The sequence below is a fragment of the Carica papaya genome, chromosome 7 (assembly GCF_054855325.1).
Source record: "Carica papaya isolate Zhongbai chromosome 7, ASM5485532v1, whole genome shotgun sequence".
NCBI classification, from domain to species: domain Eukaryota; kingdom Viridiplantae; phylum Streptophyta; class Magnoliopsida; order Brassicales; family Caricaceae; genus Carica; species Carica papaya.
Genome location: NC_142315.1, coordinates 1493825 through 1519401, shown reverse-complemented (window position 1 = coordinate 1519401; position 25577 = coordinate 1493825). Strand labels below are relative to the sequence as shown.

The 25577-nt window shown below is 32.9% G+C and overlaps 2 protein-coding genes across 3 annotated transcripts; both read right to left on the bottom strand.

The window, feature by feature from the left end:
• On the bottom strand, positions 1-5057 carry ADA2B (ADA2 2B). Its single transcript, XM_088207242.1, has 13 exons — positions 4817-5057; positions 4039-4094; positions 3596-3774; positions 3157-3222; positions 2902-3027; positions 2741-2816; positions 2538-2601; positions 2399-2457; positions 2202-2291; positions 1297-1513; positions 927-1137; positions 497-760; positions 1-297 (listed from the first exon to the last, which is right to left on the bottom strand). The coding sequence occupies exons 1-13, from the start codon at positions 4864-4866 to the stop codon at positions 106-108; spliced, it is 1650 nt and encodes a 549-aa protein (XP_088063368.1). The 5' UTR covers positions 4867-5057; the 3' UTR covers positions 1-105.
• Positions 5058-11188: 6131 nt separating this feature from the next.
• LOC110817895 (transcriptional adapter ADA2b-like) lies at positions 11189-22710 on the bottom strand. Of its 2 annotated transcripts, none has more exons than XM_088207244.1 (10): positions 22245-22710; positions 21688-21743; positions 21367-21545; positions 20931-20996; positions 20675-20800; positions 20517-20589; positions 12485-12701; positions 12128-12338; positions 11691-11957; positions 11189-11598 (listed from the first exon to the last, which is right to left on the bottom strand). In XM_088207244.1, exons 1-10 carry the CDS (start codon positions 22292-22294, stop codon positions 11407-11409), a joined length of 1437 nt encoding a protein of 478 aa, XP_088063370.1. In that variant the 5' UTR covers positions 22295-22710; the 3' UTR covers positions 11189-11406. The 2 variants fall into 2 exon arrangements, with proteins under 2 accessions (XP_088063370.1, XP_088063369.1); XM_088207243.1 differs by lacking the exons at positions 11189-11598; positions 11691-11957; positions 12128-12338; positions 12485-12701 and adding exons at positions 18772-19194; positions 19287-19553; positions 19724-19934; positions 20081-20297 and having other exon boundaries at positions 22245-22701.
• Positions 22711-25577: the final 2867 nt, after the last annotated feature.

Genomic DNA, 25577 nt, shown 5'->3' with positions numbered 1-25577 from the left:
TTTGCATGGAATTTCTTTCATTTCATTCTGAAATAAAGTGGCATACAGGAGAGAATAATTTACAGGTTAAATGAGTTATTAGCACGAGTACAATGATGATTTGGTTCAGGGTTGAGCAATCCCTTTCTTGATGAGGATATCATAGACCCTGTCTACTATGGACTGTTCCATCTTGAATAAGCGATGAGCCTCGGACTTCTTCGTGACGTTTCCCCTGAAGATCTCTTCTGAGATAACCTGCTGCATCCTAAGATAGAGAGGTGGAGGCAACCTAATCTCACTACATAGGCGTTTCTCCTGCAGAAGACATTCACAAGTAGGCAGCTTCAATAATAATGATAATAATTACAATAGCAGTAAAAACTTTATGTTCACAATCAATGCCATACAATAACTTTTTGGAAACAATAATAACCAACACGTTAAGGAATCAGAACATTCACTCTTTTATCTTTCATCAAAGAAAACTGACAGAAAATAGGGATTGCATACTTACAGATTCAGATAGCAGTTGTGTTTCAGAAAAGCCTAGTATGTCCAAATCATTAAGATAGCTTGAAGAAGTCTGTCCTGAAGGTCTGCAATTTGAATCCTTGCCCGACTCTGATGCCATGAATGCATTTGGACCTCCCTGAATGCTTGTACCAACCTGGGTACTTTCTTTTGCCCTCCGGGAGCTTTCTTCAGACTCTCTTTTCCTCCTCTGTTCAAGATATCTGTCCGCTTCAGCTGACGTACGACAGCCAGCAGCTCGAGCCTCCTGCAATAGTTTATCATAAATGCATGAAGGGAAGAAAATAAATGAAGTATTTCCCTAAAAGTAGTGTGCTTTCTGACATTGGAATTAGATCCCTACTATTGAACAGAAAATAGCAGCAAAAACATCTGCCAGAAATAAGTAAATATAAAAGTGCAATGTGGCATACTTTCAGTTCTTGGAGCCTTTTCAAAGTACGGTGCTCTTCAATAGCACTCCGAAGTAGTTCTTCATGCTCTTCCTTGGAATGGAAACGCATGAAAACATCATAGCTCCGACAAATTGCTCTCTCTTCAGGAGACAAGTCCTTCTCGAAAGGATTTGTATACAGCAAATTCCTTTCCAATATGAAATCTTTTCTGCGTTTCCGCTCATCAAGCCTGCAATAAGTTTATTTCAGCCATGGTGCCAAGTGATAGAGGGACTATTTTTGGATGACACTTTCATTTATAAATCCATCCAATCACAATATATAGGCACACATCAAACTCATTACAGAACACATATTTTGTCAAAACAGAAAATTATTGGTTGCTTACCTCCTTGAATAAATACGCAGCACTCGTAACTTCAGCTCACGCTCTTCCTCTGTATCTGTATCCTTGAATTCCATCTCAGCCAGCAACTGCTCAGCATCATTGTCATATTCAGTATCAAACTCTTGTCTTTTGGGGTTATAGCCACTCATCTCTATTAGATTATCATTCCCCAGAGAGTTCGGTTTCTTCCCCCCAAAAGGTCTGTCTGTTTGAGGATCTGCTTACAAATTACAAAGAACAAAGTAAACATAGTATTTTATTGTCAGCATATTGGGTCACAGCTAGTTAGCTATTCAATCGCTTATTGCCATATCATATACTGCAGGCAAGACTTTTTCTAATAACTCAGAAACAAGAAACATAATAGTACATAGTTTAGGTAAGCAAACAGTATATATATGTTAACAATTCAACTCTTTTCAAGGTAAAAAGTCTAATATTGCAGAAGCAATATATTACACAATCCTATGACTTCATTAATATGTACTTATAATGGTTAGCACAGAAAGCATGACAGATATAACTCAGTGCTGATAGCTTATATTTCAGCAAATGACACCAGGAGTTATTGAAATAAAACAGAACTTCTAAGGAACATTCTGGTCTTTATTGAAATAAAACAGAACTTCTAAGGAACATTCTGGTCTAACCACACTTTTATCATAATCAATTCATGAGGCAGGAATACAAACTGAAAAGTGGCTACTACATCTTATATAATTTTTTAAAATCAAGATATAGAGTCAAAATGGTGGGGTTACATTAACTAATGGTGTTTCGAATGGATTAGAGCTCGGGGACATTGCACGAATTTGTTAGAGCTTGTATTCTATAGTTGACAGATATTTGCGAAAATGAAGAATGGAAGAAGAAGAAACCAAAACGATAAAAAAGAACAAAAAGACCTTCCACTTTAATAATGCTGGAGCCATCTTTAACCTGGGTCACATCAGCAGCTGCTTCCATGCTTTTGCTGCCAGAACGATTCCCAGCATCTAACTCCAAGGTCAAGAAAATAAGGCAGAGAATCTAAGGGTCATAAAAATAGGATTATATGGTGAAATAAATCAGAGATGCTGCAAAAAAGCATGTAGAAGTTCACCTGCTTTCCCACCAGAGAGTAAACGGCCAGATGGGCCCATCCTATGCATTTCTTCAACCCTGTATTGATTATTTGGATAACCAGGTGTATGAACAAAGTAATGAATAATGACATATATAGAGAAGAATAGCAATCCTACTTCACTCTTGAAGGTGAAAAGGGGCATTCTTCCTTCATGTTAAGCTCCCCAAGCATTAAAGAACCTGCAATAATCGCAATATGGCACTCAGAAAATTACCAGAACAAAAGTATATGGCTATAAAAAAAATAGCCTGAAAATTACAATTAAGAAAAAGAATATGAATATAAGTCTAAGGAGAAGAGTATAACATTATTACAAACCTTTCTTATCCTCACTATGTCCTTTAGCCATAGCTAGAAGCTCCTTTCTATTTTTTCCAACAACATGTGACATATCCTAGAGAAGAAAAATATTCCACACCTAGTTATTTTATGAAGCTTGCTACTAAAAAGAAAGTTGGGTTTTATTGGAAATGCCATACTGGAAGAGGAAAGTATGGCGAGTTCAAATAAACACTCGTGTAGTGTTCAATACAACTTTCTTTACTCTTTGTTCCTACATGCTCCGCAACCTCTGCCCAATTCCCCAAGCCATACATTTCGATTCCCTGAAATTAGAAATTATTTGATTAAAAAGACAGGTTAAAAATCAGTCCAGACATGAAATACTAGGTTGAGGAAATCAAGGACTATTAAGGCTTTCTTTAAGATATTAAGAGAAAAGAAAATTGAAGCACCTCTAGAAGCAGCATTTCCTCATCTGCATTCCAATCTGGGCATATAAGGGGAAAAGATAAATTGTCCTGTTCAAATGAAAATATATAAATGAATTAGCAAATCAGATGGCTACATTTTGCCTTCTACAAGTCAGCATTGCACCGTTGCAGAATCAGACAATACCTAGACTTATTTTGACATCATACAAATATATAAACAGAAAGAAGAAAATAATATCCTAAATTTTGTTTTTCCTCATGGAAGATAAAGTTCAAACATTATTGCAGTAATGAAACATTTAAAGAAAACGATCCAGAAAAGAAAGTTGGTTTGAAATTTTCATTTCAACTCCCTTTTATGTGAATCTAAGAAGTAATATTTATTGACAAAGCAGATCACAGATACCATAGCAGTATCAGCGCATAAAATAAGTTAATTAATAATTTACAGGATACTAACCATAACTTTGTACGGATGATTGCATTTATGAGGTGTCACTTCAGCCCCAACAGAAAAGCACTCTGCACAGAGATCAAAATCAGGGCAGACAGCACATTTTATGCGGATCTTCCCTGTAATATCTTTGTTGCAATAGTTGCAGTGGTATAAAGCCCTTTTCCCTTCACTTGATCCTTGACCTGATCCAGGAGATAAAAGAACAAAAATGTTAAGAAAAGAATCATAAATAAAAGTTTTTAGTAAAGAAAGGAATATATATCTCCACAAGTAAATAAAAAGGAATAAATATATCTGCCATAAATTTTCATAATAATGTGGAGCAAAAGCAAGAGAGCAAGAAAATTAATGCTATATATTCTCAAAGCTATTGGATATTAATAGTTGAAAGTACAGTGTATAGCAAATTCATTACAGAATTATAAGTCTCCCAAACAACTCCATACCTGCAAATGCAGATTCCGAATTTTCTCCACTAGGTGCATTCTTCTTTCTCCTTGATCTGCATCAATTAAAACATGCATTCAGGTGACACTAAATTGATGAGTAAAGGAAATGAAACAGAGTGTCATTCCAAAGAAAGACATGAAACCTGTGCAAGATTGTAGCCAAAACTATGTAGATTGAGAAAAAGACTCATCATCACAGAAAAAGACTAAATTGAGCTCAATGACTGGAAGTGGCATAGAGGGCAGTCCGGAATATTGACAGGTAACGATTTTTTTTTTTAATTTAAAAAAAATAACAATCTGACAAATAAGATTAGTTTGAAATGAACAGAGAGTACTCAGCTAAATCTCCAAATTCACTGTAGCAAAAAAAGATTCCCAGATAAACACAATGGGTAAAATTCAACAAAGAATAGGGCAAGAAGTCAAAAACTCAATCAAGAATACGGACCATTCAAATGAACCCAAGCTAAAAACCCATATCAGAAATGAAAAACATAGAGTAGCTAAGAACTCTTATTTAAAAGTCTAACCCCCATTACGCCTAATTACCCATAAATCCGTTTCAAAATGCACCAAATCTTTCATTAACGGACATACAGTAAACCACATTTCTGCTCCAGCTCAATAATCCACAAATACGAACTATTGAAAGATGCAACAGTCAAAACTCGCCCCAGCAAACCAGAATAACCGACAAATGGAGGCTCAAATTCAAAGGTTAAAAGAGAAAAACGAACTGCAATGACAGAGAAATCATTGAAGAGAACCATACCTTTGGGTCGGATCCTCGTCGGAATGGAAATTCCCTCGAGAACGACCCATTTCGTCTTCAAGCTGAAGTTTCTTGTCAGCGCCTGCACACTCTCACACTATTCAGGTTTTTGCTTTTTGTCGTGATTGTTCAACACCAGTTTAGGGTATTTATATTGATTTTATCCTTACCTCTAAATTAAAATTCTTAAATATGATAAAATTTAAAAATATAATTAAAGTATAAATTATATTTAAATTCAAAATAATAAATAAAATAAATTATAATTCATCCATTAATCTTCAACGTACTTAGAGCAGATTCAAGAAGGAACTGACTCCAAAAAATTCGAAATTCATAATTTAAAAATAACAAACAGTTTTTTTGTGGGGGAATGGATTATCTTCCGAATTGATATCGATGGGTTTCCGGATTTTACCAAAAGATATTAAATTTTTAAAATTTTAGATATTTTCAGAAGATTTATGTTACGAATTTACTCTGAAAAATGGGCTTATGGTGGCGGTGTACTGGTAATTTGAGTATGCAAGGTCTTGTTTGGCAACAAGAAGGAACTCACTGTCTTAAAAATTTTTGTTCTTTTCTTTTTGACCCTTCATTGCTTTCTTAGGATGAGCAAGAACAAACTCATGGGCAAGTAGGTGACAGTGGATAAAGAATGGTCTTGTGCAACTTTTGGGCCTGTCCAATTAGCCCTAGTTCATGGATTTTACATCCACTCAAAAACCCAATACCCTAGTTTCATGAATTTGCTTGAAAATCATTCCAAATGAAATAACTCTTTTTTATAAAATTATTGGATTTGGATCCAATATGTAAATTAAATAAATAAATTGATTAGTAATCACATTGTTTTGATTATGAATATGACCATAATGAATTCTGTAATGCTTAAACAATCAAAATAACACGTATATCTGTATATGTGTTTCTAGCGTCGTTATTTGAAAGAATAGATTCAGATTGACATGTTAATAGTTGATCGACTTCTTTACTTTTTGTAAGTCTCATTTCCGACAAATCTTCTGTTATGCATGTCATATCAGAAGTTTTTATTGTTGAAGTCACTGAGAAATTCTCCATTTCAGTATTTTGATAGCTTGTGTAAGTATGTAACCAGATGCTCAAGTCTTATCCTTTTAATTCTGTCTAAAAAAATAATAATAGACATACTTAAAAGTGTTAGGAAAATCCTACAAATACAAAGAATAGAGATACAATAAGAAGAAAATAAGTTGTAAAGTAAAATAAGCACAAAAAATCAGTAATTAACTTACGTATAAATTAGTTTGTTAACAAACTATTCAAAATTCGCCGTACATATAAGAAGCAGTAGAAACCGATTCTTATTCTCCTTATGATTTGTTTCTTCACCTAGACAACCAATTAATTATATAGAGATGGATAATATGACGGAAAACATAACAAATGTTTTGAAAAGTTATTTTTTCATATTAAAATAAATATATATGTGTTAACGTTGTTACATTTACTTGAATTTGGAATTAATATTTAAGATTATTACTAATATACCAAGATAAGAAATATTAACATTTTAGATTTTATATATTCATTGCATAATGTATAATTTTTCATTTGATTATACTCTGTCTATTTTTTTTGTGATCGATATTTTATTTTATTTTATTTAGAATAAATTTTAATTTGATTTGTCATACTTTTTTTTATTTAACTAATACTTATTTATTTTCTTTAGTAATTGATATTTTATTTAATTTTGTTTAATTTTTTATTTAATTATACGTATCTACTTTTTTTAGTAGTTAATACTCTATTTTATTTAGAATGAATTTCGATTTGACCTCGTATAATTTGATTTTTTTTAAAAAATTAAGACTTTATAATTTACTTTTAGACAACTCACTATCTTTTGTTTCATATTGTTAATTAAACTGACCGACTATTCAATTAATAGTAAAAATTAGCACGCATATTACCACTCTTCAACCATATAAGTGGACACTTGAAAATAAAAAAAATATTAATTTATCTATTAAAAATTATATTTATCATTAGATAAAATTTAATAAAATTGAACCACAAAAAATAAAAAAACTATAATTGTATTGAAGCTTTAGATCTTCGGAGTTCATAATTTTGCTCCTTTGTTCCCTCTATGCTCAAGCCCCTAACCGATACACTCTCTTTATGCTCAAGGCTATCCTCTTCAATTCTACTCTTAATTTCTTTCGTTTCCTCCCTCCAATCGATCTATTTTCATAACCAAAATATATGCTTAGTTCTTCGTTTTATATTACTTCTTTAAAATTTTTTTTTATGTATTCGTATGTATGACTTGAGAGTGATTATGTGCGTATTTATTTTTACTATTAAAAAATCAATCAGTACAATTAATATCTAAAGTATAAGATAACAAGTCGTCAAAAAATATGTGAGATCTTAGTTTAGAAAAATTCATTACCTTATAAATCGATTAAAGTCAATAAAATTTTATTATTTATAATATAACTCAAAAAAAAAAATTCAATTGTTTGAATCAATCAAATAAACTTGCCATTGTAACAATAGCTTATACAAATATAATTTTATTATATTGTAGCCTATTTGAAATAAATAATGTTAAAGTAAATTTAACTCTTGAACTTTATAAACTATATATGTTTAAGTATTGTTATTGTAATTTCATTATACTAATATAAATATTGCAACATTATAACAAAATTTAATAATTTGATCTTATTAATAAAATTCATTATTATAATATTTTTTGATACATTACACGTAATTGATTTATGGATTACCAGATTGCTATCTAAAATCAAGACAGACTGAGACTAAGATTCTATTGCCTTCTTGTTTCAGAAGCTAGATTAGAAGATTGATTAGGAATTCGCCATTAAGCTTGTACAAGAAGCACTTCTTGAAAGAGTAAAAAAAAAACTTTATGATAATATTGTTTGTAGAAGCAAACCAAACAAACACTCGATGTTTTGGCGATGGCGTTGATTCAGATCTGATTTGGAAGCTTATTTTAAGCTCTTTGAACTTATTTTGTGAACGATCTTGATTCTTATCATTTACAAAATGGAGACCGTTCTTAACCATCTTGAAGTACTTCACCAAGCTCCCCTTCCGCACTCATTCTAAATGGTTGTAATGAATAGAAAACATATTTGGGCTCGAGGGTTTGAGAGAAGAGTGTGAATATATATATATTCAATGGCATTTTGAAGCCTTCATGCTCTTCCTTGGAATGGAAACGCATGAAACCCATGAAAGCCTCGTTGAATAAACACGCAGCACACGTAAACTCATGTCACGCTTTTCGTCTGTGTTTGTAAATTTAAATTCTATCTTAGCCAGTAACTGCTCACCATCATTATCATGTTCATCATCAAAGAGAACACACCTTCTGGTCGGGTCTTCCTCGGAGTGGAAATTCCTCCGAGAACGACCCATTTTATTTTCACGCTGAAGTTGCTTGTCAACTATCAGGTGTTTGCTGTGATTGTTCAACACTCCGTGTAGGGTATTTATAGAGTCAAAACATGAAATAAATATTCAAAAAATCCCAAATTCATTACTGAAAAGTGACAAACATTTTCTGTTGACAAATTGATTATCTTTCAAATTGGCATTGATAGGTTTCATGGTTTTAGTAAAAAATATTAAATTTTAAGGATTTTATAGCTTGTGAGAGGATTTATGTTATGAATTTACTATGTAAAATGGGTTGAAAGACATTAAATTTTTGCGATCTTATACCATTTCAAAAGATTTATATTATGGATTTTCTATGTAAAGTGGGTTGGAAGACATTAAATTTTTATCATTTTATACTTTATGAGATTATTTATATTATGAATTTGCTATGAAAAGCGATTTGAAAGACATTAAAATTTTGAAATTTTATGCCATTCAAGAAGATTTATGTTATGAATTTGCTATATACAGTGAATTAGAAGACATTAAATTTTTGTGATTTTATACATTGTGAGATGATTAATGTTATGAATTTACTATAAAAAATGAGTTGAAAGACATTAAATTTTTGAGATTTTTATACATTTTGAGAGGATTTATGTTATGAATTTACTTTTCACAATAGGTTGGGGGCGATGGTATATTGGCAATTTTAGTATGCAAGGTCTTGTTTGGTGTTTTTTTTTCTTTTATTTTTTCTACCATTCTCAGAATGAGCAAGATTATAAGGTCAAAAAAATCGGTATTTATTGGAGAAAATCTGGATTCAGAAGGAAAATATCTTCACGGGAGGCAAAATCTGTGTTTCTGGAAAGAAAATGAAGGTTACCAGTCCAAATTAAAAGAATAATAATGAAAATTGCCAAGATTTAAAATATTTTCTTCTTCAAACAATAATTTTCTCAATCAACAGTTTTGATCCAAACGATTATTCAGATTTCAGTTTTTAAAAGATTAAGAATTATTCAGATTTCAATCCAATTAGCCAATAACCTTGTTCATGAACTTGCTCAGAAATAATTTAAAATGAAATAACTCTTTTTATAAAATTATTGGGATTTAAAAAAAAATGACTAAATGTTTAAAATAAATAAATAAATGGCTTAGTAATCAATAAGATCATAATGAATTTGTAATGCTCACACAATCAAAAACAATATGTACAATCAAAATAATATACATACTTGTACATGTTTTACCTTTAGAGTCTTCATTTGAAGAAAATGATTCGGATTGAAGTACTGTTAATTGATCGACCTCTTTACTTATAGTTACGAGTTTTATTTCAGACAGATCTTCCATTACGCATGACTTATCGAAAGGTTTTGATGTCAGAGCGAGTAAGAAATTCTCCGTTTCAGTATTTTGATACTCTGTGCAAAAATATGTAACCAACTGATATAATACTGTTAATAATAGCAAATTACTTGTGTTGTACTCAAGTCTTATCTCTTACCCTGTTTAAAAATTTAAAACGAAGACATTATTAAAGATGCTACGAGCGTGTTACAATTAAAAAGAATAGAGATACAATAAGAATAAAAGAAATTGTAAAGCGAAATAAGCACAAAAACAAAACAATTAACTTACGCATAGCTTAGGTTAGTGACAAACCATTCAAAATTCACCTCGCCGATAAGAAGCAGCAAAAATCGAGATTTTTTAATGTAACTTATGATTCTTTTCCGCACTTTAACTGAAAACTATATAAAGATGAATGATATAACGGAAAACATAATGAACACCTTAACACAATTATTTTTTCTACTAAAATAAAGGGATACGTGTTAACGCCGTTACATTTATATAGATTTAGAATTAATACATAAGATTATTATCAATATGTCAAGATAAGAAATATTAATATTTTAGGTTTTATACATTCATTTGCATAATACCTAGCTTTTCATTTGATTTATGTATCTACTCTTTTTAGTTATTAATGTTTTTATTTTTAATATGATTCTTGATAATTTGATATTTTTTAATTTAAGATTTTATAATTTACAATAAATATAAGCACACACGTGATTATTTTTTAGCCACATAAGTCAACACTTTAAAAATAAAAAAGATAACTGATACTAATTTATTTACTGAAAATTATATTTATCTTTAAATAAATTTAATAAAATAGAACCAAAAATTCTAAATCATTGATTGATTTCACTCAAATAACTCTCTGATCGTAAATCTGTTTTCAACTGTCAAATTCGTAATCAACTCTCTCAAAACAACATACTCCTAGAAATATGTTTCAATTCTTTTGAAAACACTGTCTTAACCTTCTCTTTTATATTCTCTCTCACTTATCTGTAATTTCTCTCATTTGTTCCATATCTGCGCAAACCCTTAACCAATACACTCTATTCTATTCTCCAGATGCTCAAGCCCCTCATCTTCCATTGCAGTCTTATTTTTTTTCTTTTCCTTTCTCCCAATCTACCTCTTCTTATAACCAAAAAATATAAGCTCCGTTCTTCGTTTCTCTATTTCTCGTTGCTGAGTGTTGACTTAAGATTCTAGTGTAAATCTCATTTTATTTCACGCTTGTTTTGCCATTCTCGAGTTAGTAAACTTTATTTTTGTTGCTTCTCCTGTTTTACTGCTATTTCTTGAGCTTGGTTAGGTTGGACTTTGATTTCTTTTTGAATTGGAGAACAATATAAAGAAGTAAAGAAGATTAAGAACCAACTGCGATTTTCTTTGTTATATTCTCATGTTTAATGTTATCTAGTTTTGAAAATTTTCCAAGTGTTTATGCGTGTGGTTGGAGAGCAGTCGTATGTTTTCATTTTCATCGTTAAGAAAATCAACCAGAATCGTTAACACCTTAAGTAAATAGTAATGAGTTGCCAAAAAATAAACTATAAAGTCTACTGTTACAAATAAAATAAGACAACCATGGGTTCAAATGGCATTTCATTCATTTCATTCTGGGATAAAGGGACATACAGTTCATCTGCGATTTAATGGGTTCCGGTTGAGCAATCCTCTTCTTGGCAAGGATATCGCAAACCCATTACATGAAGCGCAAGCATGGGTTCACATGAAATTTACAGAAGAGAAAGCAATTTACAGGCTAGACGAGTTACAAGCAAAAGGCTATTGATGATTTACTGGCTTCAGGGTTGAGCAATCCCCTTCTTGACGAGGATATCATAAACCCTGTCTACTATAGACTCTTTCATCATGAACAAGTGATGAGCGTCGGACTTCTTCGTGATGTTGCCCCTGAAGATCTCTTCTGAGATAACCTGCTGCATCCTAAGATAGGCAGGTGGAGGCAACCTAATCTCGCTACATAGGCGTTTCTTCTGCCCAAGATATTTACAAATAGGAACCAGAACAGCCATTCATTCATCTTTCATCAAAGAAAACTGACAGAAACTAGGGATTGCATACTTACAGATTCAGATAGCAGTTGAGTTTCAGAAAAGCCTAGTATGTCCAGATCATTATGATGGCTTGAAGAAGTCTGCCCAGAAGGTCTGCAATTTGAATCCTTGGCAACTGACTCTGACGCCGTGAATGCATTTGGACCTCCCTGAACGCCTGTTCCAACCTCGGTACTTTCTTTTGCCCTCCGGGAGCTTTCTGCAGAGTCTCTTTTCCTCCTCTGTTCAAGATATCTGTCCGCTTCAGCTGATGTACGACAGCCAGCAGCTTTAGCCTCCTGAAAAATTTTACCGCAACCACATCAAGGGGAAGAAAATAAATGAAGTATTTCCCTAAAAGTAGAGTGTTCTTTTCTGACATTAGATTTATATCCCTATCGTTGAACAGAAAATAGCAGCAAAAACATCTGCCAGGAATAATTAAATATAAAAGTGTAATGTGACATACTTTCAGTTCTTGGATCCTTTTCAAAGTACGGTGCTGTTCAACAGAAGTCCGAAGTAGCTCTTCATGCTCTTCCTTGGAATGGAAACGCATGAAAGGATCATAACTCCGACATATTGCTATCTCTTCAGGAGACAAGTCCTTCTCAAAAGGATTTGCATACAGCAAATTCCTTTGCAATATGAAATCCTTTCTACGTTGCCGCTCATCAAGTCTGCGATAAGCTTATTTTAATCGTGGTGCCAAGTGAAAGAGGGACCATTTTCATTTATAAATCCATCCGACAACAACTTATAGGCAAACATCAATCTCATTACAGACCTCATATCTTCTCAAAACAAAAAATTGCTGGTTGCTTACCTCTTTGAATAAGCACGCAGCACTCGTATCTTCAGCTCCCGCTCTTCTTCTGTGTCTGTATCGTTGAATTCCATCTCAGCCAGCAACTGCTCAGCGTCATGGTCATATTCAGGATCAAATTCTTGTCTTTTGGGGTTATAACCACTCAACTCTATTAGATTATCATTCCCCGTAGAGCTTGGTTTCTTCCCCCCAAAATTTCTGTCTGTTTGAGGATCTGTCAAGAAAGAATAATTGTGATTTGGAAGCTTATTTTATGTTCTTTGAACTTATTTTGTGAACGATCTTGATTCTTATCATTTACAAAATGGAGACCGTTCTTAACCATCTTGAAGTACTTCACCAAGCTTCCCCTCCGCTCTCATTCTAAATGGTCTTAATGAATAGAAAACATATTTGGGCTCGAGGGTTTGAGAGAAGAGTGTGAATATATATATATATTCAATGGCTTTTTGAAGCTTTTCTTCATGCTCTTCCTTGGAATGGAAACGCATGAAACCCATGAAAGCCTCGTTGAATAAACACGCAGCACTCGTAAACTCATGTCACGCTTTTTGTCTGTGTTTGTAAATTTGAATTCTATCTTAGCCAGTAACTGCTCACCATCATTATCATGTTCATCATCAAAGAGAACACACCTTCTGGTCGGGTCTTCCTCGGAGTGGAAATTCCTCCGAGAACGACCCATTTTGTTTTCACGCTGAAGTTGCTTGTCAACTATCAGGTGTTTGCTGTTATTGTTCAACACTATCGTGTAGGGTATTTATAGAGTCAAAACATGAATTGAGATATTCAAAAAATTCCAAATTCATTACTGAAAAGTGACAAACATTTTCTGGTGACAAATTGATTATTTTTCAAATTGGCATTGATGGATTTCATGGTTTTAGTAAAAATATTAAATTTTAAAGATTTTATACCATTTCAGCGGATTTATATTATGTATTTGCTATGTAAAGTAGGTTGGAAGACATTAAATTTTTGAGATTTTATACATTGTGAGAGGATTTATGCTATGAATTTACTATGTAAAATAGGTTGGAAGACATTAAATTTTTGCGATCTTATACCATTTCAAAATATTTATATTATGGATTTTCTATGTAAAGTGGGTTGGAAGACATTAAATTTTTATCATTTTATATTTTATGAGATAATTTATATTATGAATTTGCTATGAAAAACGATTTGAAAGACATTAAATTTTTGAAATTTTATACCATTCAAGAAGATTTATGTTATGAATTTGCTATATACAGTGAATTAGAAGACATTAAATTTTTGTGATTTTATACATTGTGAGATGATTAATGTTACGAATTTACTATAAAAAAATGAGTTGAAAGACATTAAATTTTTGAGATTTTTATACATTTTGAGAGGATTTATGTTATGAATTTACTTTTCACGGTAGGTTGGTAACGATGGTATATTGGCAATTTTAGTATGCAAGGTCTTGTCTGGTGTTTTTTTTTTCTTTTATTTTTTCTACCCTTATCAGAATAAGCAAGATTATAAGGTCAAAAAAATCTGCATTTATTGGAGAAGATCTGGATTCAGAAGGAAAATATCTTTATGGGAGGTAAAATCTGTGTTTCTGGAAAGAAAATGAAGGTTACCAGTCCAAATTAAAAGAATAATAATGAAAATTGCCAAGATTTAAAATATTTTCTTCTTCAAACAATAATTTTCTCAATCAACAGTTTTGATCCAAACGATTATTCAGATTTCAATTTTTAAAAGATTAAGAATTATTCAGATTTCAATCCAATTAGCCAATAACCTTGTTCATGAACTTGCTCAGAAATAATTTAAAATGAAATAACTTTTTTTATAAAATTATTGGGATTTAAAAAAAAAGACTAAATGTTTAAATTAAATAAATAAATGGCTTAGTAATCAATAAGATCATAATGAATTTGTAATGCTCACACAATCAAAAACAATATGTACAATCAAAATAATATACATACATGTACATGTTTTACCTTTAGAGTCTTCATTTGAAGAAAATGATTCGGATTGAAGTACTGATAATTGATCGACCTTTTTACTTATAGTTACAAGTTTCATTTCAGACAGATCTTCCGTTACGCATGCCTTATCGAAAGGTTTTGTTGTCAGAGCGAGTAAGAAATTCTCTGTTTCAGTATTTTGATACTTTGTGTGAAAATATATAACCAAATGATATAATACTGTTAATAAGAGCAAATTACTTGAGTTGTGCTCAAGTCTTATCTCTTACCCTGTTTAAAAATTGAAAACGAAGATATTATTAAAGGTGCTACGAGCGTGTTACAATTAAAAAGAATAGAGATACAATAAGAATAAAAGAAATTGTAAAGCAAAATAAACACAAAAGCAAAACGATCAACTTACGCATAGGTTAGTGACAAACCATTCAAAATTCACCTTGTCGATAAGAAGCAGCAAAAATCGAGATTTTTTAGTGTAACTTATGATTCTTTTCCTCACCTTGACTAACAACTATATAAAGATGAATGATACGAGGGAAAACATAACGAACGTCTTAACACAATTATTTTTCCTACTAAAATAAAGAGATACGCGTTAACGCCGTTACATTTATATAGATTTGGAATTAATATATAAGATTATTATCAATATGTCAAGATAAGAAATATTAACATTTTAGGTTTTATACATTCATTTGCATAATACCTAGCTTTTCATTTGACTATATGTATCTACTCGTTTTAATAATCAATGTTTTTATTTTATTTATGACGAATTTTCAATATGATCCATGATAATTTAAAATTTTTTCATTTAAGACTTTAGAATTTATTTTTCGATAACTCATATCTTACACTTTATATGTTTTGTCAAATTGACCGACTCAATCGACATTAGACATGAGCACACATATAACTACTATTCAACCACATAAGTAGATATTTTAAAAGTAAGAAAGATAATTTATATTAATTTATCTACTAAAAATTATATTTATCATTAAATAAACTTAATAGAATAGGACCACAAATTCTAAATTATTCATTGGTTTCACTCAAATATCTCTATAATCGTAAATCTGTCTTCAATTGTCAAATTCGTAATCAACTCTTTCAAACCAACATATTACTAGTGTAACGGTCCCGAAAATTTAAAAGAAAATATATGTATTAAAAATTCTAAGTGTGGAAGCGAAATAAAAATTCTGATTAACATCTCTTACACAATAACAAAAAACGTATTCAACATGTAAAAGAATAAACTAACTAAGGTAAATACTAGTAATGAATGCTATAAATAAAAGTATGAAATCCTTAGGCGTCTACTCGCCATCTTCCTGCGGGATGGGCTCGGGAACCAAATCTTTTTGATCTAAAATGGTTAAATAAGGAATGAGCTACACTAGCCGAGTAAAGACATTACATTATTTCACTGTCACAGAAGTAAAGGTTGGTAGAAAACAAAAACAACAAATGGAGCATAATTCATGATAAATTCATTTATCAATAGTAAAACCCTTTACTCTCCACTTACCTCAGTGAGCTTTATGAAAACAACATAAGAAAACAATAACACTATAATATCATGAAATCGTACACGCTTTATAACATAACACATATCGTACCTTTGTATTTCAATCATCAGACAACATATTTTCTTCTTTTAGCAGTCTACTAGTATCCATGGGGATCCATAGGGGTCCCCGCTATACGTGAACCATTCACATTGATAACTTGATTCAGGGCCGTCCCCATTTTCCGTCCGGTATGGGCGCAAAAAACTATAAACCTCAATACCCCATCCGGTATGAGAGTGAAACGGGCTGTCCCCATATTCCGTCCGGTATGGGCACCAAAACACGTAAGGTCTCCATACACCGTCCGATATGAGAGACTACGTTCCCGGTAGGGTTCCCTACGGATCCGATCCGTCCACCATCTCTAAGGATATCTAGTTAGACTTTCGACATCATCTATTTATCAATTCACATACATTTTTCCATTTTTTTCGGTCTCAATTTTCTAATCAAATGTAAACACGTAAACCAGTAATGAACACCAAATAAGACAACAACGGGTTCCCAATAATTAAAACCATAATAAACGAAACCGTGATTCATGCATACGAAACCATAAAATAAATACATCAGATACCATGCTGCATTTTAAACTGTAAAATAGATCAAACAATAACTGACCGAAAAATACATCAGATTCGGGCTCCATTAGTAACCTTAATTAATTATACACAATTCATGAAATACCGTTTTATCATTTATTGAGCTTTAATACCGTGATAGAAAATAGGGTGAGAAATCCTTACTTGTTTCGGGGTCTGAAATCTGGTTCTCACTACGCCTACGAGCTGTCCCTAAATTCCCTGATTTTTTTTTCTAAGAAACTGAAACACACTTTCGGTACCTGCACGTGTCCCAAAAAACTCCAAATCAGACTCAGGGCCCTTTTCGGCCAATATCAGAATTCTGGCACGGCAGCTTCGCCGTGCTCCGGCGACGGCACCGCCCCCCGCGGCGGCGATCAGTCTCGGGTTGGCTGTTTTCGGCCGAATTTGGCCAAACTTGCATTGGTTCCTGCGATAAAACAACCCTAGGGCCCTCGGTGGGCTAAAAAATCACGAAAAACTGAGACTTACTGGCGGCAGAGCTTTCGGGTGCAGCGGCTTCTCCGGCGCGAGTCGCGATTTGATATTTTACTCCGGTCAACCTGTAGAGAAAAGGACGGTGATCATAGTGGTGTAAAAATTGCATCGAACGGGAAACTGGAAGGGCCTCATCGGAGGCAAAAATTGAGGGAAGCTGCGGCGACGCCGTTGGACTTCGACGGTATTTTTCTAGTCGATTGGCCGGTGGTTTGGCTCCGATTAGGCCATAGGCGGATTCATCATCGAAAAACAAGCCAAGGGGAGAAAATTTACCTCGTTGGGCGGTCGAAAAATCCTCCGGTGCGACGACGGGTGGTGACAGCCGGCTCCTTCGGTGACTGGTTCTTCTTTTCCGGCGAGGGTACTGGCGGCTAGGGTTTGGGGTTGGGTGTGGGTGAGGTTATTTATAACATTCCCCTTTTAATCTCAGCCGTTCATCACGATTTAATTTATGCCGTCCGATCGCGACTAAAATGGGAATAAATCTGGACCGTCCATCGCGATGCGATCTGGGTCGTCCGCACGCGTGAGATTTGGACCGTCCGTGCGCGTGAGATCTGGGTCATCGGTACACGTGAGATCTGGACCGTTCGATTGCGTGCACGCGGATCGCCCACGTGGCTCCGTCCCGCATGGCCTCCCGCGTTAGCGTCCTTGCCACGCGGCGTGTTATGGTTGGCCGAGGCTACTGACTGGACTGCTGATGTAGCACAACTTTTCTAAATTACGTTTTGATCCCCGATTTTCGATTTTTTTTTCCAAAAACACCCACAGAATCCAAAATTTCACCCATTTTTTTTCAAAATCAATTTCAATTAAATTTGAAAAATAGTTTTACCCAATTTTATTATTATTATTATTTTTATTTCTATTAAATTAAATTAAAACCTTATATATTAAATATTAAAATGAAATAAAATTAAACAAAAAATTCTAATAAAAATTAAAATAAATTAAATAATAAAAATACAAATTTTGGGTGTTACACCTAGTTCATAATATGTTTCCATTCTTTTGAAAACACTGTCTTAACTTTCTCTTTTATATTCTCATTCACTTATCTGTAATTTCTCTCATTTGTTATATATCTGCACAAGCCCTTAACCAATACACTCTATTCTATTCTCCATATGCTCAAGCCCCTCATCTTCCATTGCAGTCTTATTTTTTTTCTTTTCCTTTCTCCCAATCTACCTCTTCTTATAACCAAAAAATATAAGCTCCGTTCCTCGTTTTTCCATTTTTCGTTGCGAGTGTTGACTTAAGATTCTAGTATAAATCTCATTCTATTTCACACTTGTTTTGCCATTCTCGAGTTAGTAAACTTTATTTTTGTTGCTTCTCCTGTTATACTGCTATTTCTTTAGTTCTTTAGCTTGGTTAGGTTGGACTTTGATTTCTTTTTGAATTGGAGAACAATATAAAGAAGCAAAGAAGATTAAGAACCAACTGCGATTTTCTTTGTTATATTCTCATGTTTAATGTTATCTAGTTTTAAAAATTTTCTAAGTGTTTATTTGTGTGGTTGGAGAGCAGTCGTATGTTTTCATTTTCACCGTTAAGAAAATCAACCAGAATCGTTAACATCTTAAGTAAATAATAATGAGTTGCCAAAAAATAAACTATAAAGTCTACTGTTACAAATAAAATGAGACAACCATGGGTTCACATGGAATTTCATTCATTTCATTCTGGAATAAAGGGACATACAGTTCATCTGCGATTTAATGGGTTCCGGTTGAGCAATCCTCTTCTTGACCAGGATATCGCAAACCCATTACATGAAGCGCAAGCATGGGTTCACATGGAATTTAAAGAAGAGAGAGCAATTCACAGGCTAGACGAGTTACAAGCAAAAGGCTATTGATGATTTACTGGCTTCAGGGTTGAGCAATCCCCTTCTTGACAAGAATATCATAAACCCTGTCTACTATAGACTCTTTCATCTTGAACAAGCGATGAGCGTCGGGCTTCTTCGTGACGTTGCCCCTAAAGATCTCTTCTGAGAGAACCTGCTGCATCCTAAGATAGGCAGGTGGAGGCAACCTAATCTCGCTACATAGGCGTTTCTCCTGCCCAAGATATTTACAAGTAGGAACCAGAACAGCCATTCATTCATCTTTCATCAAAGAAAACTGACAGAAACTAGGGATTGCATACTTACAGATTCAGATAGCAGTTGAGTTTCAGAAAAGCCTAGTATGTCCAGATCATTATGATGGCTTGAAGAAGTCTGTCCTGAAGGTCTGCAATTTGAATCCTTGCCAACTGACTCCGACGCAATGAATGCATTTGGACCTCCCTGAACGCCTGTTCCAACCTCGGTACTTTCTTTTGCCCTCCGGGAGCTTTCTGCAGAGTCTCTTTTCCTCCTCTGTTCAAGATATCTGTCCGCTTCAGCTGATGTACGACAGCCAGCAGCTTTAGCCTCCTGAAAAAGTTTACCGCAAACGCATCAAGGGGAAGAAAATAAATGAAGTATTTCCCTAAAAGTAGAGTGTTCTTTTCTGACATTAGATTTATATCCCTATCGTTGAACAGAAAATAGCAGCAAAAACATCTGCCAGGAATAATTAAATATAAAAGTGTAATGTGACATACTTTCAGTTCTTGGATCCTTTTCAAAGTACGGTGCTGTTCAACAGAAGTCCGAAGTAGCTCTTCATGCTCTTCCTTGGAATGGAAACGCATGAAAGGATCATAACTCCGACATATTGCTATCTCTTCAGGAGACAAGTCCTTCTCAAAAGGATTTGCATACAGCAAATCCCTTTGCAATATGAAATCCTTTCTACGTTGCCGCTCATCAAGTCTGCGATAAGCTTATTTTAATCGTGGTGCCAAGTGAAAGAGGGACTCTTTTCATTTATAAATCCATCCGACCACAACTTATAGGCAAACATCAATCTCATTACAGACCTCATATCTTCTCAAAACAAAAAATTACTGGTTGCTTACCTCCTTGAATAAGCACGCAGCACTCGTATCTTCAGCTCCCGCTCTTCTTCTGTGTCCGTGTCGTTGAATTCCATCTCAGCCAGCAACTGCTCAGCGTCATGGTCATATTCAGGATCAAATTCTTGTCTTTTGGGGTTATAACCACTCAACTCTATTAGATTATCATTCCCCATAGAGCTTGGTTTCTTCCCCCCAAAATTTCTGTCTGTTTGAGGATCTGTCAAGAAGAAACAAAAAACAAAGAAAATCGAGCATTTTATTGTCAGCATTTTGGGTTGCAGCTAGTTAGCTATTTAATGGGTCATTGCCGTATCATAGAATGCAGGCAAGACTTTTTCTAATAACTCAGAAACAAGAAACATAATAGTACGTAGTCTAGATAAACAAAAGAATATGAACAGAAGTAGAAGGACAAGAGTATAATGTTATTACAGACCTTTATTATCCTCACTATGTCCTTCAGCCATATCTAGAAGCTCCTTTCTAGTTTTTCCAACACGCGACATGTCCTAGAGAAGAAAAATGTTCCACACCTAGTTATTTTATGAAGCTCGCTACTAAAAAGAAATTTGGGTTTTAAAGGAAATGCCGTACTGGAAGAGGAAAGTATGGTGAGTTCAAATAAACACTTGTGTAGTGTTCGCTACAACTTTCTTTACTCTTTGTTCCTACATGCTCAGCAACCTCTGCCCAGTCGTTCAAGCCATACATATCGATTCCCTGAAATTCAAAATTATTTGATAAAAAAACAGGTTAAAAATTATTGCAGATATGAAACACTAGGTTGAGGAAATAAGAACTATTTAGACTTTCTTTAAGAGATTAAGAGAAGAGAAGAAAATTGAAGCACCTCTAGAAGCAGCATTTCATCATCTGCGCTCCAATCTGGGCATAAAAGGGAGAAAGATAAATCGTCCTGTTCGAATGAAAATAGATAAATGAATTAGCAAATCAGATGGCTACAGTTTTCCTTCTACAAGTCAGCATTGGAACATTGCAGAATCAGACTATACCTAGAGTTAATTGGGCATCATACAAATATTTAAACAGAAGAAAGAAACTAATATCCTAAATGTCGTTTTTCCTCATGGAAGATTAAGTTGAAAGATTATTGCAGCAATAGAACACTTAAAGAGAAAGATCCAGAAAAGAAAGTTAGTTGGAAATTTTCATTTCAACTCCCTTTTGTGTGAATCCAAGTAATATGTATCGACAAAACAGATCATAGATACCATAGCAGGATCAGCACATAAAATAAGCTAACTAATAATTCACAGGATACTAACCATAATTTTGTAAGGATGATTGCATTTATGAGGTGTCACTTCAGCCCCAACAGAAAAGCACTCTGCACAGAGATCAAAATCAGTGCAGACAGCACACTTTACGCGGATCTTCCCTGTAATATCTTTGTTGCAATAGTTGCAGTGGTATGAAGCCCTTTTCACTTCACTTGATCCTTGACCTGGTCCAGGAGATAGAAGAATAAAAAATGTTAAGAAAAGAATCATAAATAAAAGTTTCAAGTAAATAAAAGGAATATACATCTCCACAATTACGAAAAGTTGACAGTACTGCGTATGACAAATTCATTACAGAACTATTACCTGCAGATGCAGATTCCGAGTTTTCTCCAATGGTTGCATTCTTCTTTCTCCTTGATCTGCATCAATTAAAACATGCACCCCACCCAGGTGAAGCGAAAATTGATCAGTAAAGGAAACGAAACAGAATGTCTTTCCACAGAAAAACATGAAATACGCCTATGTAGTTGGAGAAAAACACTATATCATCACATAATAATGTCAACTCAAGACGTTAATAATGTCAAGTTACAAATAACCACAATGGGTAAAATACCTAACATAAAAGTCAAGCAACTCAATCAAGAATATGGAACATTCAAGAAATGAAAAACATATGGTAGCTAAGAACTCTTATTTAAAAGTCTAATATCCATCACGCCTAATTACCCATAAACCCATTTCAAAATGTCTCAAATCTTTCATTAAAGGACATGCAGTAAGCCACATTTCTTCTCCTGCTCAGCAATCCACAAACACAAACTATTCAAAGATGCAACAGTCAAATGGAAGCTCAAATTCGAAGGTTAAAATAGAAAAATGAACCGCAACGACAGAAAAACTCATCAAAGAGAACATACCTTTGGGTTGGGTCCTCGTCGGAGCGGAAATTCCCTCGAGAACGACCCATTTTGTCTTCGTCTTCGAGCGGAAGTTTCTGGTATATGCCTGTACTCTCGCACTATCAGGTGTTTGATGTTTGTTGTGATTGTTCAACAATACGTCTAGGGTATTTATGGAGCCAAAACATGATTCAAGATATTGAAGAAGGAACTGACTCCGAAAAATCCGAAATTCATAACTGAAAAATAACAAACAGTTTCTGTGGGCGAATGGATTATCTTCCAAATTGGCATTGATGGGTTTCTGGGTTTTACTAAAAGACATTAAATTTTTGGGATTTTATACCTTTACAGAGGATTTGTGTTATGAATTTGCTCTGCAAAGGGGTTGATGGTGGTGGTATATTGGCAATTCGAGTATGAAAGGTCTTGTTTGGCAACAATGGTGGCACACTGGGTTTAAAAAATTGTTTTTTTTTTTTTGCCCTTTTCTCTAAATAAAAATTATTGAAATAAATTTTAAATTTTGAAAATTGGTCCTTCTGGAATATTTATTAACCAAAAAAAAAAAAATTGGGCCTGTCCAATTAGCCCTAGTTCATGGATTTTACATCCACTCAAAAACCCAATAACCTAGTTTCATGAATTTGCTTGAAAATAATTTAAAATAGAACAAGTCTTTTTATAAATTTAGGGCTTTTTGAATTTAAAATAAAATAAAAAAGGATTCAACATTTCCTTAATTATGAATAAGACCATAATGAATTTGTAATGCTTAAACAACCAAAACAATATGCACACATGAATAATCAAAATAACATACATACCTGTACATGTTTTGTTTGGAGAAATGAATTCAGATCGAAGCGTTGGTAATTGACCGAAATCTTTACTTATTGTTGTGAGCTTCATTTTGAACAGATCTTCTGTTATAATTGTTTCATCGAAAGCTTTTGTTGTCGAAGTTAGTGACCAATTCTCCATTTTCAGTATTTTGATAATTTATGCAAAAAGTATATAACCAGATGACTTGGTACTCTTAATAGGAGTTAATTACTTGAGTCCAATTCAAGTTTTATTCTTTACCCTTGTCTTAAAAAATAATAATGAAGATATAATTGAAAATATTACGAGAATACTATGATTGAAAAGAATAAAGATATACTAAGAAGAAAAGAAATTGTAAAGCAAAATAAACACAAAAAATAAAGCAGTTAACTTACGTATAGATTAGTGACAAACTATTCAAAATTCGTCGTACAAACAAGAAGCATAGAAATTGAGATTTTTTTAGTTCTTTTTATGATTCGTTCCTTCACCTTAACTAGTAATTATATAAAGATGAATAATATAACGGAGAACAGAATGAACGTTTTAAAAAATTATTTTTCCTACTAAAAAAATTTTATAGGCTTTAACATCGTTACATTTATATAGATTTATAATTAATACATAAGATTTTTAACAATCTACTAAGATAATAAATATTAACATTTTAGATTGTATACATCAACTGCATAATTCTAACTTTTTATTTGATTATATAGACCTATCTACTTTCTTTAATAGTCGATATTTATTTTACTTAGAACAAATTTTAATCTGATTTGTCGAGATTTTTATTTGCTTATACTTATCTACTTTCTTTAGTAGTTGATATTTTATTTTATTTAGAACAAATTTTAATTTGATCATTTGTAAGTTGATATTTTTCAAATTAAGACTTTATGACTTACTTTTAGAGAGTTAACTATTTTATGCTTCAAATTGTTAGTCAAACGGGTTAACGACTCAATCAATAGTAGAAGTAAGTATACATATGGCCACTCTTCAATTATATAGGTGGACATTAAAAAATAAAAAAAAATGATAGATATTAATTTATCTATTGGCAATTATACTTATTATTAAATAAGTAGAACAAAAAAAAAACTATGATTTTATTAAAACTCTAGGTCCTTTTCATAGGAAATTTCACACGTTATTCGTTATAGAAGACAAAATTATCAAACTATGTCAATCTTTTAAAAAATGAATAAGAAGATGTGAACTCAAATAGGATTTGATTTCAACGTAAATCATGAAGAGATAATTCTAATACATGATGATTTTAATATTAATTTATGTATAGAGAAAAGCGATAAAAATATTCAAGAGTTAAAGAAACTGCTACTAGATTTTATTGAAGCTCTTTATTGATTTTGGATCCAAATAAAAAAGTCTATATCATCCATTGGCTTCACTCAAATATCTTTATAATTCTAAATCTAAATTCTATATTTGCTATGTCCAATTCGTAATCAACTCTCTCAAACTAACATTTAGCTTGTCATTCTAACTGTTGCGTTTGTGAGAAACTGACTGCTTATTTTTGTATATTATATTGAAGGAGTTATATACACATATATATACAGAAATAGAGATAAGTAGGAGAGGAGTATGGATGCATGCAGAAGGAGAGAAGGTGTGTTGCAGAAGCTAAAAGTGCTGAGATGAGAGTTATCTCCCAACACTAACAATGCCTAAACAAGTACAATTTTATTATAATGGCAGCCTATTTTTTATAATAAATAATGTTTTAAGTCATGTTTGTAATTTTAACTATTAAACTTTATAAAGTACACATGTTTAAGTTTTGTTAATGTAATCTCATTATAAACTTATTCATTTTAGTAGTATAAATATTACAACACTATGATAAAACTTAATAATTTAATTTTATTAATAAAATTTATTATTACAATATTGTTTTAACGAAAATACTACGATAATATTTTTGATATATTACACGTAATTGACTTATTGATCAATATTTCACCATCTAGGATCAAGACGACATAATTCTGTTGTCTTCTAATTTCAGGAAGCTAAATTTACAAGCTTGATTGCAAATTCACAGTCAAATTGTTTAGTAGAAGCAGAAGCAAAAGCAGAAGTAGACCAAACAAGTACTTGTTACTCTGGCAACACCATTGATTCTGCAACAATCACAAACATGTTAGTAAAAAGACTAACACAAAAGAATTACTTAAGGTATGAGTAATGAAGGTTAACCTCTGGGCTGGCAAGTCTCAGACAAGAGTGGGAATATATATACACATATATATTCAATAGCATTTTGAAGTTCTTCATGCTCTTCCATGGAATGGAAACGCATGAAACCCATGAAAGTCTTGCTGAATAAATATGCAGCACTCGTAAAAATTCAGGTTACACTCTTCATCTGTGCCTGTAACCTTTAATTCTACCTTAGTTCGTAATTGCTCAACAACATTGAATAAATACACAGCACTCGTAAAGAGATCATATATTTGGGTCAGATCCTCCTTGGAGTGGAAATTCCCCCAAGAA